Consider the following 19,988-nt stretch of genomic DNA (forward strand, 5'->3'; position numbering starts at 1 on the left):
CTTGCATTCTGAAAGTATTTTTATTGATTGCACATTGCAATAAAAGGCAGTAATTAGTTTTGCATATTCTTTCCACACACAAACATTTGTTTTAATTTTGCCTTGTTTTTTTACTGATATGCATTTTTCTTGTTTTTCGCGTTTGTTTTTTTTTTCTTTCTTGCAGGACTTGGTGGAATACTACAAGCAGCATTCGTTAAAAGAAGGCTTCAGCAGTCTCGACACCACTCTGCGAGTCCCTTACCGGGAATTCAACAACGAGAACTCGCCTTGGGCCCAGACCAAGACTGGCAGCAGTAAGTCTGCATTGCAAACTTCATCTCGACAGGTGGAAACACTGGGAATTAAAACAACATCTTGAAAAAAATATTTGAATTCCGTTTCCATATTAGTTGGGAAATGGTGTTAGATGTAAATATAAACAGAATACAATGATTTGAATGCACTACAAAGACAACATATTTGATGTTCAAACTGATAAAACATGTTTTTTTGCAAATAATCATTAACTTTAGAATTTGATGCCGGCAACACGTCACAAAGAAGTTGGGAAAGGTGGCAATAAATACTGATAAAGCTGAGGAATGTTCATCACACACTTATTTGGAACATCCCACAGGTGTGCAGGCTAATTGGGAACAGGTGGGTGCCATGATTGGCTATAAAAACAGCTTCCATGAAATGCTAAGTAATTCACAAACAAGGATGGGGCGAGGTACACCCCTTTGTCCACAAATTGTCGAACAGTTTTAGAGCAACATTTCTCAACGAGCTATTGCAAGGAATTTAGGGATTTTACCATCTACGGTCCGTAAAATCATCAAAAGTTTCAGAGAATCTGGAGAAATCACTGCCCGTAAGCGACGATATTACGGACCTTTGATCCCTCAGGCGGTACTGTATAAAAAACCGACATCAGTGTGTAAAGGATATCACCACATGGGCTCAGGAACACTTCATAAAACCACTGTCAGTAACTACAGTTGGTCGCTACATCTGTAAGTGCAAGTTAAAACTCTACTATGCATAGCCAAACCCATTTATCAACAACATCCAGAAACGCCGCCCGAGCTCATCTGAGATGGACTGATGAAAAGTGTTCTGTGGTCTGACGAGTCCACATTTCAAATTATATTTGGAAACAGAGGACGTGGTGTCCTCCAGAGCAAAGAGGAAAATAACCATCCGGATTGTTATAGGTGCAAAGTTCAAAAGACAGCATGTGTGATGGTATGGGGGTGCATTAGTGCCCAAGGCATGGGTAACTTACACATCTGTGAAGGCACCATTAATGCTGAATGGTCCATACAGGTTTTGGGGCAACATATGTTGTCATCCAAGCAACGTTATCATGGACGCCCCTGCTTATTTCAGCAAGACAATGCCAAGCCACGTCTTACAACAGCGTGGCTTCGTAGTAAAAGAGTGCGGGTACTTTCCTGGCCCGCCTGCAGTCCAGACCTGTCTCCCATGGAAAATGTGTGGCGCATTATGAAGTGTAAAATACGACAGCGGAGACCCCGGACTGTTGAAGGACTGAAGCTCTACATAAAACAAGAATGGGAAAGAATTCCACTTTCAAAGCTTCAACAATTAGTTTCCTCAGTTCCCAAACGTTTATTGAGTGTTGTTAAAAGAAAAGGTGATGTAACACAGTGATGAACATGCCCTTTCCCAACTACTTTGGCACGTGTTGCAGCCATGAAATTCTAAGTTAATAAATATTTGCAAAAAAAAAATGAAGTTCATGAGTTTGAACATCAAATATGTTGTCTTTGTAGCATATTCAACTGAATATGGGTTGAAAAAGATTTGCAAATCATTGTATTCTGTTTATATTTACATCTAACACCATTTCACAACTCATTTGGAAACGGGGTTTGTATTAGAGATGTCCGTCAATGGCTTTTTGCCGATATTCTGATATTGTCTTACTCTTAATTACCAATTCTGATATCAACCAATACCAATATATACAGTCGTGGAATGAACACATTATTATGCCTAATTTTGTTGTGATGCCCCACTGGATGCATTAAACAATGTAACAATGTTTTCCAAAATAAATCAAAATCAAGTTATGGAAAAAAATGCTAACATGGTACTGACATATTTACTATTGAAGTCACAAAGTGCATAATTTTTTTTAACATGCCTCAACTGCAGCTTGGAATTTGGGACATGCTCTCCCAGAGAGAGCATGAGGAGGTTGAGGTGGACGGGGTTGAGGTTTAGATTGGGGGAAGTATATTGTAGCGTCCCGGAAGAGCTAGTGCTGCAAGGGGTTGTGGGTATTTGTTCTGTTGTGTTACGGTGCAGATATTCTCCCAAAATGTGTTTGTCATTCTTGTTAGGTGTGGGTTCACAGTGTGGCGCATATTTGTAACAGTGTTAAAGTTGTTTATACAGGCCACCCTCAGTGTGACCTGTATGGCTGTTGACCAAGTATGCCTTGCATTCACTTTTGTGCGTGTGATAAGCCGTAGGTATTATGTGATTGGGTGGTGCCTTTAAGGGCTCTGTACTTCTCCCTACATTTCACTTTTTGAAACCGATACCGATAATTTCCGATATTACATTTTAAAGCATTTATCGTCCGATAATACCGGCAGTCTGATGTTATCGGACACTTCTTGTTTATATCATAGGATTAGTCGGAGGCCGTATTGGTGGTGATTTTCCACTTTCAGTTGCAACTAATGTGTGTTCAATTTGGCAATGACCGCGTTAGAATGGGAAAATTTGGATCCTATTGACATGGTATACTTGCCAACCCTCCCGGGACAAATTTTCTCCCGAAAATCTCCCGAAATTCAGGCGGAACTGGGTGCCACGCCCCCTCCAGCTCCATGCGGACATGAATGAGGACAGCCTGTTTTCACGTCCGCTTTCCCACAATACAAACAGCGTGTCTGCCCAATGGCGTTATAACTGTAGAATGATCGAGGGGCGAGTTCTTGGTTTCTTATGTGGGTTTATTGTTAGGCAGTTTCATGAACAGCGCGGCAACAACACACAACAACAGCAGTCACGTTTTCGTCTACCGTAAAGCAGTTCGTCTGCCATAAACAGGAATGTTGTGACACTCTTAAACAGGACAATACTGCCATCTACTGTACATGCATATGGTTGGAAAAATAGTGACAGAGAATAGAACAAGGATGGACAATTCAACCCTTAACTCAACAATGAGTAGACGAGAGTTATGTGTGTGTGTATATGTGTAAATAAATGAACACTGAAATTAAGTATCTCTTTTATTTATATATATATATATATATATATATATATATATATATACATACAGTATATAAATATATATGAAATAATTGACTCTTAACCACGCCCCGAACCACGCCCCGCCCCCAACCAATTATATTTATACAGCGCTTTTTCTCTAATGACTCAAAGTGCTTTTACATAGTGAAAAGCGCTTTGCTTTTAGTAAGGGGGTTAAACTCGTGACCCAGGACCCCATTGAGGAGCCTCCATACATCCATAAATGTGGATGCATATGCAAAAGGGCATAATACTTATGTGTACAATAATCTATTTATTTATATCTGCACCTTTTTGCTTTTTTATCCCGCACTACAGCGAGCAAATGCACCATATTTATCTTCTTATCTCTACTGTAAAGTTCAAATTTGAATGACAATTAAAGGAAGTCTAAGTTCTATGGTACTGTCCCCTGACTAGATGGTGAAAGGATGTACTTTTGTGAGATACAGTGGGTTTATACTCACGATAGGCAGGTGTAGCCAGGTCCGTACATTTGGTCGCTAGGTTTGTGCATTATTGATGTTGGCGGTGGACGAAAGCGAAAGGGAAACGAATGGAGAGAAGCCTGGAAGCGCACCGTGCTCGCAGGGGGTGGACCCAGTTAGAGGCCCAATGCCCCCAGGCAGAGCACCAGGAGTCTCTCCTGGTCGGAGCGTCACACTCCACTCGCACGCCCGCCCGCCTCTCAGATGGATGCACAATCTTCCTGACAGGACACGACATGTCACTTGGACGGGCGGCCAAGTAGAGAGGAAGGAGACGAGTCTGACGGCCGCCTTTGACGCAAATCTGCGGGGAAAACCCTCACTCCCAATACTCAGGGGAAAAAAAAAAAAGTTTGCAAATAAAAAGCGGCCGGACTTAAAATTCTGTAACAAGCGTCTAGGCAAGCGCCGCAGCCGCGACAAAGTTAGCCTGTGTGTGTGTTCTGGCTATGCTTACTTAATGGGGACTTCACTCTGTTTACACACGTTTAGGGGACTTCTGACGGTATGGGGACAAAAAAAAAACAGGTCCCCTAAAGGGAAACCTTTTTGAATGATAGTCAGATCCATTCTGAAGACGCCAAACTGATTTTTAATCTTTGGCCCTGTGATGGTTGGTTCTTGTTGTTGCTCGGGTTCAGTGGACCACCCAGGAAGGACATGCTTTTGAGCAGGTTTGACTCTTTTATTTTTTCAAATAAAGCTTGTCGTTAGTGTAGGTCGGATCGCTTTGCAGCTTCTCCTTCCCACTGATCGCTCACGGTCTGCTCTTTCAGCCGCCGTCGTCGTCGTCCTCCTCTCTGGCTCGCTCTCTGTCGCTCTTTGATCGCCCTTCATCTGCTCCTGCAGGCTCTCCAACTCCTTTCTCGATCTCTCCTCCTTTTCCCCTTTTATACAGCAGGAGGAGATGAATTAATTGTGTGCCGGTGTGTCTGCCAAGCACCTGTGAAGTGAAGTGAATTATATTTATGTAGCGCTTTTTCTCTAGTGACTCAAAGCACTTTACAAAGTGAAACCCAATATCTAAGTTATATTCAAACCAGTGTGGGGGGCACTGGGAGCAGGTGGGTAAAGTGTCTTGCCCAAGGACACAACGGCAGTGACTAGGTTGGCAGAAGCGGGAATCGAACCTGCAACCCTCAAGTTGCTGGCACGGCCACTTTATCAACCGAGCTACACCGCCCTTGATTTAGACTGTGGTGGCGTCGCTCCCAGCAAGCCCAGCCTCTCCGCTCCACCGCATCCTCCGCCTCCTTGCCGCCATCTTGGGCAGGGCTGCAGCGTGCCCTGCCCCGCCGTCGGCCGGTTGGCTCCGCCTCTCCACAGGCCCACAAAACAAGTTTACTGGCTAGTTTGAGTGTGAGACGTTTGCACAGCAGGCCCCTCATCGGGCTGCAGCTGGTACATTTAAGTGGTGAAACTTCCTATAAGAGGACAGCTGTAGTGCTGTATTCTGAGGATCATGTCATATTTATTTTGAACTATTATTCCCCAGGGTCCCCAGTGAGACTGATCAGCACATTACTTCATCAATCCAGAGATTTAAAGACGTGTATGAGCTAAATGGGCAGTGGACATCTCACCTTATTTTTTGGATGCCTCCACAACCTGTAGAAAGGGTGGTCCTCACAAGTCCTGATCAAAAACTTGGTCCCCATTCCAAATGATAACCAGTGTGTGCGTGTGTGTGTGTGTGTGTGTGTGTGCGGGCGGGCGGGGGATGTCGCCGCACCCCTCATTCTCCTCCCGGCGCCGTCAGTCTGCCAGGCTTCAAAGGTGCGTTTGTTGCGTTGCTGCCATTCAGCCGCGCTCACCTTCAAGTGGCAGACTGAAGCCCCACTGCATTCTGGGATAAGTTCTCGTCTCGGTAAATCATTCGTCGCCCCCGTACACTGCCAGCCCGTGTGGGCACCGCCGAGAGACGCGTGCAATGCCAGGGAACAAAACACCAATCGAAAAAGACCAGCAAAATCGTAGTTTGGAGACAACTGTATCTTCGTTAAGATAAGGTGTTTATTTAACTACTTATTATTGGAGGTGCAAAAACATCAATCAATCAATCAATGTTTACTTATATAGCCCTAAATCACAAGTGTCTCAAAGGGCTGCACAAGCCACAACAACATCCGCGGTTCAGCACCCACATAAGGGCAAGGAAAAACTCACAACCCAGTGGGACGTCGATGAGAATGACTATGAAAAACCTTGGAGAGGACCGCAAATGTGGGTAACCCCCCCACACCCCCAGGAGAGACCGGATGCAATGGACGTCGAGTGGGTCTGACATAGTAGTCAATCAATCAATGTTTACTTATATAGCCCTAAATCACTAGTGTCTCAAAGGGCCGCACAAACCACAACACAAACCACTACGACATCCTCGGTAGGCCCACATAAGGGCAAGGAAAACTCACACCCAGTGGGACGTCGGTGACAATGATGACTATGAGAACCTTGGAGAGGAGGAAAGCAATGGATGTCGAGCGGGTCTAACATGATACTGTGAAAGTTCAATCCATAATGGATCCAACACAGTCGCGAGAGTCCAGTCCAAAGCGGATATGCAGGAAACCATCCCAAGCGGAGGCGGATCAGCAGCGCAGAGATGTCCCAAGCCGATACACAAGCGAACGGTCCATCCTGGGTCCCGACTCTGGATGAGCGGTTCATCCTGGGTCTGGACAGCCAGTACGTCATCCATGACCACCGGATCGGACCAGACCCCTCCACAAGGGAGAGTGGGACATAGAAGAAAAAGAAAAGAAACGGCAGATCAACTGGTCTAAAAAGGGAGTCTATTTAAAGGCTAGAGTATACAAATGAGTTTTAAGGTGTGAAAGTCCAGTCCATAGTGGATCTAACATAAAAGGGAGAGTCCAGTCCATAGTGGGGCCAGCAGGAGACACTCCCGAGCGGAGGGATGTCCCCAACTGATGCACAGGCGAGCGGTCCACCCCGGGTCCCGACTCAGCACTTCATCCATGGCCACCAAACCTATGCCCCCCCCCAGCCCCCATCCATGAGGGAGAGGGAGGCAGAGGAGAAAATAAAATAAACGGCAGATCAACTGGTCTAAAAAGGTTTTTTTTTAAGATGGGACTTAAATGCTTCTACTGAGGTAGCATCTCTGTTACCGGGAGGGCATTCCAGAGTACTGGAGTCCCAATAGAAAACGCTCTATAGCCCGCAGACTTTTTTTGGGTTCTGGGAATCACTAATAAGCCGGAGTTCTTTGAACGCAGATTTCTTGCGTGACTGAATCCTATCTTTTAAAAAAAAAATACGTGTACACAAAATCGTTCAGGAATAAGACAATCAATCAATCAATGTTTACTTGTACAGCCCTAAATCACGAGTGTCTCAAAGGGCTGCACAAGAATTAGTGAATTATATTTATATAGTGCTTTTCTCTTAAGCGCAAACGGGTGAATAAGGTCCTAATTATGAATCATTAACCATTTGTTTAGTAATGATGATAAACTTTGAGGATATGTAGATCCTCAGTTTTAAGTCTCATCTTAAAACACATTTGTATACTCTAGCCTTTAAATAGACCCCCTTTTTAGACCAGTTGATCTGCCGCTTCTTTTCTTTTCCTCCTATGTCCCCCTGTCCCTTGTGGAGGGGGGAGCGGGGGGTTCACAGGTCCGGTGGCCATGGATGAAGTACTGGCTGTCAGGAGTCGGGACCCAGGATGGACTGCTCGTCCAGAGTCGGGACCCTGGGTGGACCGCTCGTCCAGAGTCAGGACCCAGGATGGACCGCTCGTCCAGAGTCGGGACCCAGGATGGACCGCTCGTCCAGAGTCGGGACCCAGGATGGACCGCTCGTCCAGATTCGGGACCCAGGATGGACCGCTCGTCCAGAGTCAGGACCCAGGATGGACCGCTCGTCCAGAGTCGGGACCCAGGATGGACCGCTCGTCCAGAGTCGGGACCCAGGATGGACCACTCGTCCAGAGTCGGGACCCAGGATGGACCGCTCGTCCAGAGTCGGGACCCAGGATGGACCGCTCGTCCAAAGTCGGGATCCAGGATGGACCGCTCGCTTGTGTATCGGTTGGGGACATCTCTGCGCTGCTGTTCCGCCTCCGCTTGGGATGGTTTCCTCCTGGCTCCACTACGGACGAGACTCTCGCTACTATATCAGATCCACTATGGACTGGACCCTCACCATTATGTTAGATCCACTATGGATTGGACTTTCACAATATCATGTTAGACCTGCTCGACATCCATTGCTTTCAGTCCCCTAGGGGGTTTTCTCATAGTCATCATTGTCACCGACGTCCCACCGGGTGTGAGTTTTTCCTTGCCCTTATGTGGGCTCTACTGAGGATGTCGTTGTGGTTCGTGCAGCCCTTTGAGACACTTGTGATTTAGGGCTATATAAATAAACATTGATTGATGATTGATTGATTGATCACATGTATGCTAGTGTGTCTTACAAAGTATTTTGTCTCAACCCCTTGGGGGCGCCACTAATGTTGGATCTTTAAGACCTTTTAGCTCCCATTCATTGTTGCACCCTGACTTATCTTTGACTTTGACAACTTTCTCCCTCCTTTCTCTAACTTTCTCTTGGCTCTCTTTATTTCTCACTCACCATCTTTTCTGTCTTTTTTTTGGGCTGTTTTGTTCTGTGTAGTTCCTCCTGGTGGTTGCAGCTTTGTTCCTCCCTCCTCCTCTCCTTTCTGGTCAGGTACATCCTACTGCTTTACTCTTGTTATATACAAGTCTTGCTGCATGACATGACTTCCTTCCGATAAATAATGCACTCTTTTGACGTCACCGTACTGTAGTGACCAGCAGGATTAGGCTAAGAGGAAGTGACATCTTATATCAGCATGGAGCTTCCTACAAGGTAAAGGCAGCCGTTTGGGTCACCAAAGTGGGTGTTATAAATAAATCAATAACTTATATTGTGATAATTTAATACATTCAAAATAGATATGAATAAAATATAAATGCTATCCATCCATCTTCTTCCGCTTATCCAAGGTCGGGCCGCAGGGGAAACAACCTAAGCAGGGAAGCCCGGACTTCCCACCCCCAGCAACTTTGCACAGCTCTTCCCCAGGGGATCCCAGCCAGGAGAAATAGTCGTCCCAACGTGTCCTGGGTCTTCCCCGTGGCCTCCTACTGGTCGGACGTGCCCTAAACACTTCGGGTGGCATCCTGACCAGATGCTTGAACCACCTCATCTGGCTCCTCTCCAGCGGTTTTACTTTGAGCTTCTCCCGATGGCCAGAGTTTCTCGCCCTATCTCTAAGGGAGAGCCCTGCCACCCGGCGGAGGAAACTCATTTCGGTCGCTTGTACCCGTGTGTGGCGGGGGGTGTGGCCTGCGGGCCGGCCGCGGAACGGTGTGTGCAATGACTGGCTTTGAACACAGTGACAGGTGAGTAGATAGCCCAGGTGGGCCTTGTTATCTAATCACCCGTCGCCTTTATTTTAGCAGCAGCTAGAACAAGAGACGGCAGTTGGAGTTGGAAGTGCTGATGAGTGGACATTGTGCTGGAAAGCAGAAGCCTATTGATATTTATGAAAATAAAACAGTGTTATACCCTGAATTTCGGGCTCTCCTGGCAGTGAGTGTTGGCCCGAAGAACCCACTGTAGGGCAACCTCTACACCGGTCATAACCCAAAGCTCAGGACCATAGGTGAGGGTAGGAACGTGGATCGACCAGTAAGTTGAGAGCTTCGCCTTCCGGCTCAGCTCCTTCTTCACCACAACAGATCAATACAACGTCCGAATTACTGAAGACGCCACACCGATCCACTTATAGATTTCACGATCCACTCTTTCCTTAACCATGAACAAATTTATGTTATATGAATACCAATTAATAGAACTCAAACACACCTTATGGTGATCCTTGGACATGTCATCAGTGAGAAACCCAGGGTCATAGGGTGTTACGGGTCTTTAATCCTCAGACATCTTCAAATGGGTGACCCAGCCAGGGGATCAGACACTGGCTTGTGTCCAAGTTATGCACCACAGATCCCCCTGCGGATCAACAGCCACCAGGAGACCTTTTCTACGGCCTTAAGGATTTATTTGGTGGCTTTTCTTGACTTCAGTCCTCCGGCATTCAGCGGTGAGCTTGGAGTATTTGGCCCTCTTGCGCTTATTGGCTTCACCACTCAGGTCCTCCCAAGGGCCAGTCAGCTCCAGTAGCACCACTTGCTTGGTTAACTCCAATGTCAACACCGTGTCAGGGCGCAGTGAAGTGTTAACGATGTTGGCCGGGAACTTGAGTTGCCTTTCCAGGTCAACTTGGAGCTGCCAGTCAGAAGCGGTGGAGAGGATCCCCCCTGAAGAGATGGACTGAGGGTTTGCCTTCTAAGCTGCTCTGATAAAGGTAATAGACTGCTTCAGGGTTATCTAGGACTTGCTGTGCAAACGGAATACTGTAAGGATTTTAAAACTTTGATAGTGGCGCCAGTGATACCGCCCCTCTCCTAGACCCTTTGGGCAACAGCTTAGGATGTGGCACAGATGTTACTTTGGAGTGCCTGCTAGGCCCCAAATGTGCCACTTGGTCGACCAAGGGAGAACATTGTACACAGACTATATTGGGAACTTTGTACGCAGAGGTTCAGCTCTCCTGAGTTCTGCCCATGTGAGTTTGCGAGGTTCTGCACTTTAACCTTGTCCACGACCCTTGCTTGGACATGCTGACCATCTTGCTGTGAGTCTTGGACCACTTGGTTGCAGGCTTTGGAAAGCTACCATGGTCTGCTCTCCCCTTTGCCACGGTATCCATCAAAGTCTTGTGCTTCATCCGTGCCTCTGCTCTGCTTAAGTCCTGCTAAGGTCACCTTGACATCTGCGGAGTCCCTTTACATCGTCACCTCTCTGGCACAAGTGATTTTGGATTCCTTTGAGAGGCCACTGAGAGGAAGGTACAGCTTGGTGGATAGGCCATGTAGGGCAATGCTGTTTAAGGACCAGCCATTTCTTGAGTAACCGGCTGATAGTCTTCTCTACTAGACATACCATTGTCGTTGGTATCTCATAGATTAACAGGGGATGGACTATTCAGGGCAGGAGTTTGTAAAGGTACATCAGGCCTTGGAATTCCTGGTAGACCAGATTTGTTGAAGGCTGTGAGCCAAGAACGCAGGTCGCTCGAGGTCTTCTGCAAGCCGCTGCATCCTTCAGGGAGCTGTCAAAGGATTCACCCAAGCTGTTGACAAGTCTTTTGGTTACCGTTGGAATCTTGATCTCTTCAATTGTAAAGCAGATATGGTTGGCCACTTTTCCTTTTTTCAAGGCTATGGATTTAACAGGCTTGAAGCTCGTCCTTACTCATATGGTAAGCCGTTCAAGTCCCTGAAGGAGCTACCTGCGCCCAGGCACAGATGTGGGAGCAGGTAGGACGTGTGGTTGCCATGTCCCAGATATTGATTTTGGTCCTCCGCGTTCATCCCCGCAGACTTTATAATCCTGTTCATGGCAAAGTAGAACACAGATTATGTCCCTCTCCAGGAGGTGCCAGGCAGATGTCACTTGGCTTGGGGCGACTCTTGTTCTGAAATCATTGTAATGGTCCATGATGAGGTTACAGATCTTCCCAGGAACATGGTGGTGTCTTTTCAGTGCTGTTTATACAAGTTTGTGTTGGATTGAACTGTAGTTCAAGCCCGATAGTTGCCAAATCTGCTTTGCTATCTCGTGCCTCCTTGAGCAATTGCGTCACCACTCATGTATGCTCCAGGCACTCCGGGAACTCCCCTCTTCTGGACAAATGTGTCTATGTGAGCATTCTTCAAGAGGACATCAGTTAATGGTTGGAAACTATCTTGCTCTCAATGCTGAGCAGTAAGATTATACAGAACTGCTGGATGTGGCTGGAGTTCTCTTCCTTTGGGATCCACATGCCTTCTGCCTGTTTCCACTGGCTAGCGACATTCCCTCTCCCCTATATCCACTTCAAAATCTTCCACAGACGCTTGAGAAGCCGTGGACACTGCTTATAGACCTTCTAGTGTACACCAGTGGGGTCGTGAACGGAACTAGGTCTTTGACCACTTCCTTTACCTCTGCCTTGGTTGGCTAATCACTGTTGAATTGGGACACCAGTTCTGGAGGTGTCAGCAGTGCCTTGCAAGGGCTAAGCTCCTGGTCTCTTGCAGTGTCACTGCGATGATGGTCACCGATGAAGCTTTACTGGGTTTTTTGCTTCTTTCGTCTGTTCGACTCCAAAATGCTCAGCTCCTATGCTTGTTTCTAATCAGCGTCACCCTTCGAAATGAGTTCGAGGGTTTTGTCCATGTCTCCATCCAGCTTGGTCCACTCCTTGGTGTTGGCAACAGGCACTGTTCCAATTTTCTGCTCGGTGACATGCTTTGTTTTGCTTGGAGTTAATTGGTATTGTGGGGAAACTCCGGACCTGGCTCCTCCTTCATCTAACCAGGTTTGGCCCAACAAAGACTGTCATTAGCTGCCATTCCTGAGCGTTATTTCATTCGTTCTATCGTAAGGCAGGCCAGCGTAATCTGATGGCGCTTCAGACCTCTCGAGTTCTTGCAGACCTTATATAAACTGCACTCATACTCCGTTGTCCATATCCTTGGGTCATTACAAGTAATTCTGTCCAGTTGGGATGCTCATCCACCTGCTCCTCTGGGGGTATTTTCTCTGTAGGGTTCTTCGTAGCAAGATTTGAAAGCCCTCTCACAAGAGCTGTAGGTCAGGGGGCTGGCCTTTCGTACCCTGGTTACCATCTCTTTGAGCTGTTCACTCTCTCTCCAGTTCTCACCACTCTTTTCGTGGTCGTTATCCAACCTTTCCTGGATGCCATTGGCTGACCCAGATATGAAGAAGCTCAATGGCTGAGCCAGATACTCAAATGCACTTCATGGTAATACTTATACACGTCATCAGTGATACTAATTGGACAAATACAATTACCAAGTATTATAATAAAATGCAATGTTGAATAAATAAATCAAACGTACAAAAAGGATACCAGTCAAACAATCTTTTATTTGACTCTGATGATTATGCATGTTATTGAATGACTTTAGTTTGATGTATTTAGTTGCTATAAAGAGATGTTTTAGGAAAATACTTTTTAGTGCATGTTTCCCGTGGCCAAGTACCGTATTTCCTTGAATTGCCGCCAGGTACATAGTATGCGCCTTACTAGAATTGCTGCCTGGTCAAACTCGTTTCGCAAAATAATTAGCACATGCTAAGTAGTACCGCCGGCTCAGGATTAATGCCGGGTCAAGCTTGTTTTGCAAAATATTATTTCTATTAGCGCATGTCTAGAATTTCCGTCGGGTCAAACTCGTTTCGCCAAATAATTAGCATGTGCCTGGAATTTCCACCGGGTCAAACTCGTCACGTCACGAGTGACACTTCACCTGTCATCATTTTCAAAATGGAGGAGGCTGATTCCAATCATTTGAAATCGCATAAAGGGAAGAAGATTAAGAGCTATTCAGTAGGATTTAAGGTCCAAGCTATTGAATATGTTAAAAAGAACAGTAAGCAGCTATGTTGTATTAATATACCGTAGCTGCGTGTGTCAAATACGAGTCATTAAATGACTCCCGCCTCCTGGTGGTTGAGGAGGCTAGTGATCCTACTTGCGACTACTCGGCTGCAGAAGAAGTGACAACAAGCAGCAAGAGTGAGCAGCGATCGTTTAGTTTTTCCTCTCGCTTGCACTTTTAACATGGAGGATTACATATCTGAAATAAAACAGTTTTCCATCGAGACAGAGAGACTTTTAAAACTGAAGAAAGATAAGGAAGACTTCTATAAACAAGTTATCGATGCGTTTGATCAGAAGGAGCTGCGCATGGACTTCATTTATAAGTAAAGGTAAGACCATAATAGTGTTCTTTTTTTATTAAATGTGCTTTTCATGATGGTATCCTTACATCACACTCAAATTTAAAAGCGCAGGCCTAATTTTACCGCATGCCTTTGGTAAGCGCCGGAGTGAGAAGAGGTTTTAAAATAATCAGCGCCCCGGCGGCAATTCAAGGAAATACGGTAGTCTCCAAAGGAGTGCATTTTCTCAGCGTTCGCAGTGACACTCGTCTCTGTCCCTGTCAGTGTTTTGTCCCAGGGTCGTGTCCGTCGCCGTGGCTCGCTACGACTTCCACTCCAGAGACACGTGGGAGCTGCCGCTACTGCAGGGAGACGTGGTCCAAATCCACACCAAGACGTCCAACGGCTGGTGGAAGGGAGAGGTCGGCGGCAGAGTGAGTCAGCTAAAAAAGTTACCACGGGTGCCGTGTGTGTGTTAATAATAAATATAAATGTTTTTGATAATAACATTTTATTTTTTATTGCAAATTATTGATTATGATAACTGCTGCCCAATTGTTACATCTTGTTATATCATCACATCCCTGAGTCTCAATTACAGTTGCGAGTCCAAGCCCTTAGATGGCAGTAGTCTATAGTTTTTTTTTTGTTGCACCCTAAAAATGTGTGTTAGTACTGTAAATATTGCACTTATTACACACCAGCTGATTGGAACGTGCATCTTAGTTGAAGTTTTCATTAACCAAATTTGGAGGTGTTGAAATCACCATGTAAAATGGCTAAAGTTAAACAGTCAATAGCAAAGCCAAAATATATTAGCAGCAGGCTGACACATTTTTGTAAAAGTGGCGCTTTGGTTTACTGACGTTGGAGAGTTTTTTGTCAGGTTCAAACACTAATGACATTTATTAAACAGACGAGAAGCAAGGAATCATGCAGCGACAGAGTTAGATTTGGCTCAATTGAGGAAAGACAGTTTTTGGGCTGTACTCTAGTTACAGATCCAAATTAAGCTCTAAAGTCCAGCCCACGTCCTTCCTCTATTTATTTGGGAGGTCCCTGGTTACATCACTGAAGCTGTCGCTGAGGCAAAGGGGGTAATCTCGACAGCTCCAGTTAGACACAATATATGATTATACAAACGCAAATGTGCTGACAGTCGTGATATCGCCTTGTCTCTGCTCGGTCTGCGTCACGGTATTCGATGTTCAGCCTTGGCAGTCAGCAGGCCGATTCTGGAAAACAAACACTGATACACTGGTTGCAATCTTTTGGATTGCCAGCTTTGCCAGCTTTGCACAGACAAAGAAAAATACAATTTCAGCACAATTGATAATAACTATAGCAACAGCCCTTAAGCATAAGAGTTGTGTAATAATATATGCATTATCACAAAAGTGTAGTGGATCTAACATATTAGTGAGAGTCCAGTCCATAGTGGGGCCAGCAGGAGACCATCCCGAGCGGAGATAAGTCAGCAGCGCGGAGACGTCCCCAACCGATGCACAGGCGAGCGGTCCACCCCGGGTCCCGACTTTGGACAGCCAGCACTTCATCCCTGGCCACTGAACCTGTGCCCCCCCACCCCCAACCCTCCACGAGGGAGAGGGGGGCAGAGCAGAAAAGAAAAAAAACGGCTAATCAACTGTTCTAAAAGGGGGGTTCTGGAGGACTCAAACCGTCTTGCGGGTTCCATGGACCACCGAGGAAGGACATGCCTTTTGCGCAGGTGTAGACTTCTTTTATTTTTCAAATAAGACAAGTCTTTTGCGGGTTGCTCCTCTGTGTAGCTTTTCAGCTCCACTTCTTCGCTCGCTCGCTCGCTCGTCTGTCTCGGGCGCTCCTCCTCTCTCGTCGGCTCCCTCCAGTCTCTACGCCTCTCTCCTCGACGTTCACGGCCGCCGCCCTTTTTAACAGTGCGAGAGGATTCATTAGTTGTGTCTACATGCGCGATCCACGCATCTGATCTCGTTTGTGGCGTCGCTCCCGGCACGCCCCGCCTTGCCGCTCGCTCCCCAGGACCCTTGTGACGGTCCTGCCTCTCTGTCGGACCGTCGGCTCCGCCTCTCCACAGGGGTCTATTTAAAGGCTAGAGTCAACAAATGAGTTTTAAGATGGGACTTAAATACTTCTACTGAGGTATATGTAAATAAATAGGAACCACTATATCAGCTACAGCTGCTCATGTATTCTAATGATGTCCAATTCTGTTTTTCTTCCCAGGTGGGCTGGTTTCCTTCTACTTTTGTAGAAGAGGATTGACTTCGCTGACTTGGACTTGGACGTCCATGTGACCTCCACCACAGCAGGGTGCCGTGGCTGCTCCCTCGCGTGATGTCGCTCAGAGAAAACTAACAGGAAACGCTCTCTAGAAACTTCCTCCCTGCCTTCTGACGGATGCGGAGCACATGTCGAGTCGAGGATTCCGGAAAGCATCATTCGGCAAGTGCTTCGGTGTTCCGATTGCCGTTCTCCCCTCCTTCCTCGGTGACTCACCTTGTCTTATTATTGATGATGACTCAGTGACAGTCGCCATATTCGGGTTGGCTGACAAACTGGAGGTCCCACGCGCTCCAGTGGGGTGTGAATAAACGTGTTATTGATATTTACATGATGAAGCCTGACCCCCACAGGAAGTGGCGAAAAATTACGCAGGATTTGATTTTGGGGCCAAAAGTCACCACATTCTTCGTCTTGGTACAAGATGCTTTATTATTGTCCATTCTTTAACATGTACAAGACATATAGTAAGAACTGAAATGACATTTTCGGCACAGTCCCGCTAAGAGCAGACATACGTTACAGGGAGACAAGAATAGGACCTTAAAAAAAGGTGGTAAAAAGGGGATATTGGGAAAGGAGGGAAGAGGAATAAATATCTGTCAAATGCTGGACCCTGGGGTGGGGGTCCAGACTGAGTCCAAGTGAAAAAACTTAACTTGCCATAGCACACATAAACATCCATCCATCCGTCTTCTTCCGCTTATCCGAGGTTGGAATGCGGGGGCAGCAGCATTAGCAGGGAAGCCCAGACCTTCCTCTCCCCAGCCACTACTCTTCCCAGGGGATCCTGAGGTGTTCCCAGGCCAGCCGGGAGGCATAGTCTTCCCAACGTGTCCTGGGTCTTCCCCGTGGCCTCCTACCGGTCGGACTTGCCCTAAACACCTCTCTAGGGAGGCGTTTGGTTGGCATCCTGACCAGATGTCCGAACCACCTCATCTGGCTCCTCACCAAGTGGAGGAGCAGCGGCATTACTTTGAGCTCCCCCCGGGTGGCAGAGCTTCTCAACCTATCTCTAAGGGAGAGACCCGCCCCCTGGCGGAGGAAACTGGAGGCCGATAAAGCACTACTCAGCCGTCCATCACCCCGAAGGGGAATCAAGCGGTGGTGAAGGCGTGGGGTGGTGGGTGGGGGGGGTGTTTGTGTACATGCCCTTTGTCTTTGGGTGTTGTGTTCATTGGCATGCAATGCAAGCAAGGTTCGACTTCCAGCTGTCGTTGAGGAGGGAGGGAGGTCAAAAGCGTCCATCTTTAAAGAGTCCCCGGGGATGTGTTCAAAACAGCCTGCTCCTGTTGTTGCGGCGCCAAGGCCATTCGGGGGAATCAAAAATCGTAGATTAGGATTTTTGTTTTTCCGCGAGCAGACATTACAATGGCTTGTCTGTTCTATTCGTCCATGTTGGCTCTCATATCCAATATTTCCCTTTCAACAAGCTTCTTCCATGACGTGATCCATCTTGCGATTCAGTTCAGAAATCGCCCCAGACTGTGATCCCAGAGCCCGACGCAATCCTACCATTGCGACGAACAGCCTTTGGGCTCCTTGAGTAGCTGCCATCGTCTTGCGAATATGACGATACACCACAGCGATGTTCAGCAGGTGCCCCGCGATCACGGTTCCAAATTGGTAGATGTCTTTCTCGTCCTCGGTGGAAAGGACTGGGAGGCACATGATTCTCCATTTGTCCCAGGAATCTCTCACGTACCCCACGGTTCTGGTCCCATCAGGACAGCCCGGCACCCCCAAACCTTTTTTCCTCGTCGAATTCTATGTTTGATGTTTAGATTTGGAGGACAGCGCAAAGAAAGAGGCTTCAAAAAAAGTGTAGACAAGACAAAGAGAACAAGCAAGGAAAAGACGGGAGGAGAAAAAACTAATGCGACTGCCCTCACCAAAGGCGTTAGTTTGATGGCCTTCTTCCAGACCAAACTCATCCAAGCATGCCTTTTCTGGACTAGGAACAGAAAAGTGTCTTCTTGACCAAACCGCCCTTCCCCCGTTTGTTTGTTCGTAATCAGGAGTACATAAAAACTTTTAACGCTTTACATTTTTACGCAATAGGGAATAAAAGTGTACTTTTCCCCCCCAGACATGAAAGCTGGTTGTTCCACCACTAGTCTGTTTCAGCACATTTGGCAACCCCGAACCCTTCGTTTTTTTTAAAAACGTGGCAGAGTCGTCATCGTCTCAGGAAATGATCTTTGAAGGCGTCTGTGGGGGGTGGGTATGCACGTCCTTTGATGTTTTAGGTCTTGGTTTCTTCGTTTAAAAGCTCCAAAAAGAAGCTTTTTGAAGTTATTTGAATTTTTTCTGTTCAAATCTCGCACGAGGAATGATTCAAGGCTGATGTAACTCACGTTCACTAGAAAGTGTCGAGCCTCGCTAGAACACAAACACCTTCTGGCAGACAGGAACACTTTCTTTTACACATCAAAGCGTTGTGGACTATTGTTTAGGTAGTTGGTCCTCAAAAACAGCTGAACAAACACTCCGAGGGAGCATCTTTGACTGGCAATGTGGTCCTTGAAACAGCCGAGTGGTTCCGTCATACAAAATATCTTTGACTAGTGGTTTGCTTTATAGGTCCTTCAAATCCCCAGACTACAAAGCACTCATCTCATATAATTGATATTTGACACTGGTTTTTGCAGCTGGTCCTCAAAAATTGCAAAGCGCTCTTGTAATGAAGAAGATCTTTGACTTGGGTTTTTGTTGTAGGTCCTTGAAACACCCGAATGCAGTTCCCTGCTAACAAATAAATAATTTCTAACTCATAATTTCCAGTTGGTCCTCAAAAACAGCTGAACAAACACTCCGAGGGAGCATCTTTGACTGGCAATGTGGTCCTTGAAACAGCCGAGTGGTTCTGTCATACAAAATATCTTTGACTAGTGGTTTGCTTTATAGGTCCTTCAAACCCCCAGACTACAAAGCACTCATCTCATATAATAGATCTTTGACACTGGTTTTTGCAGCTGGTCCTCAAAAACTGCAAAGCGCTCTTTTAATGAAGAAGATCTTTGACTTGGGTTTTTGTTGTAGGTCCTTGAAACACCAGAATGCAGTTCCCTGCTAACAAATAAATAATTTCAAACTCATAATTTCCAGTTGGTCCTCAAAAACAGCATAGCACTCCAATCATATTAAGGATCTTAAACTCACATTTTTGTTGTAGGTTCTTAAAATCTCCAGACACTTATAATAAATAGGATCACTATCATTCTTGCAGTATGTAATCAAAAACAGCTTATCACTCCTGCCATATAAATTATATTTGACACTGGTGTTTGCAGCTGGTCCTCAAAAACAGCAGAGCGCTCTTGTAACAAAGAAGGTCTTTGACTTGAGTTTTTGTTTTTATAGGTCCTTAGGACACCAGACTGCAGTGCACTGCTGTCATATAAAGAATCTGTAACTAATACTTTGCAGCTGATCCTCAAAAACAGCAGAGCACTCCTGCCTGGGTTCGACCCTGGGATCCGGAATCTTTCCGGGTGGAGTTTGCATGTTCTCCCCGTGACTGCGTGGGTTCCCTCCGGGTACTCCGGCTTCCTCCCAACTCCAAAGACATCCACCTGGGGATAAGTTGATTGGCAACACTAGTGTGTGAATGTTGTCTGTCTATCTGTGTTGGCCCTGTGATGAGTTGGCAACTTGTCCAGGGTGTACTCCGCCTTCCGCCCGATTGTAGCTGAGATAGGCGCCCCGCGACCCGGTGAAGGGCCAAAGCGGTAGAAAATGGATGGATGTAAAAATGTGGTCGTTTAGCCAGGAGTGGGTCAGAGATGATACCATGAGGAAAGAGCAAAAGGATGTTCTTAAAGAACACAGTCCTTGAAGTTTCTTGAAGTTCTTGAAGAACACAGTTCTTGAAGTTTCTTGAAGTTCTAGAAGAACACAGTTCTTGAAGTTCTAGAAGAACACAGTTCTTGAAGAACAGCCTCCATAAAGTGACATGACGACCAGTGAATTTATAGCACCAGAAAGTGGGCGTTCAGATCAGGGGATATCGTGGTACGTTAAGCCCTTGGCAACTTGTCCAGGGTGTACTCCGCCTTCCGTCCGGATGCAGCTGAGCTAGGCGACCCGCGACCCGGTGAAGGGCCAAAGCGGTAGGAAATGGATGGATGTAAAAATGTGGTCATT

The 19,988-nt window shown here is 46.4% G+C and overlaps 1 protein-coding gene across 2 annotated transcripts in view; it reads left to right on the forward strand.

The window, feature by feature from the left end:
• Positions 1-18,943, forward strand: part of LOC133568762 (guanine nucleotide exchange factor VAV3-like) — a 121,873-nt gene extending 102,930 nt beyond the window's left edge. The window contains exons 25-28 of one of the 2 annotated variants that reach the window (XM_061920890.1): positions 167-296; positions 8,415-8,468; positions 13,848-13,996; positions 15,786-18,943. In XM_061920890.1, coding sequence (XP_061776874.1) covers positions 167-296; positions 8,415-8,468; positions 13,848-13,996; positions 15,786-15,824 — 372 coding nt within the window. In that variant the 3' untranslated portion in view covers positions 15,825-18,943. The remainder of the gene's footprint in view (positions 1-166; positions 297-8,414; positions 8,469-13,847; positions 13,997-15,785) is intronic. The other variant, XM_061920891.1, reaches the window with a different exon arrangement.
• Positions 18,944-19,988: the final 1,045 nt, after the last annotated feature.

The sequence above is a fragment of the Nerophis ophidion genome, linkage group LG14 (assembly GCF_033978795.1).
Source record: "Nerophis ophidion isolate RoL-2023_Sa linkage group LG14, RoL_Noph_v1.0, whole genome shotgun sequence".
Classification (NCBI taxonomy): Eukaryota; Metazoa; Chordata; class Actinopteri; order Syngnathiformes; family Syngnathidae; genus Nerophis; species Nerophis ophidion.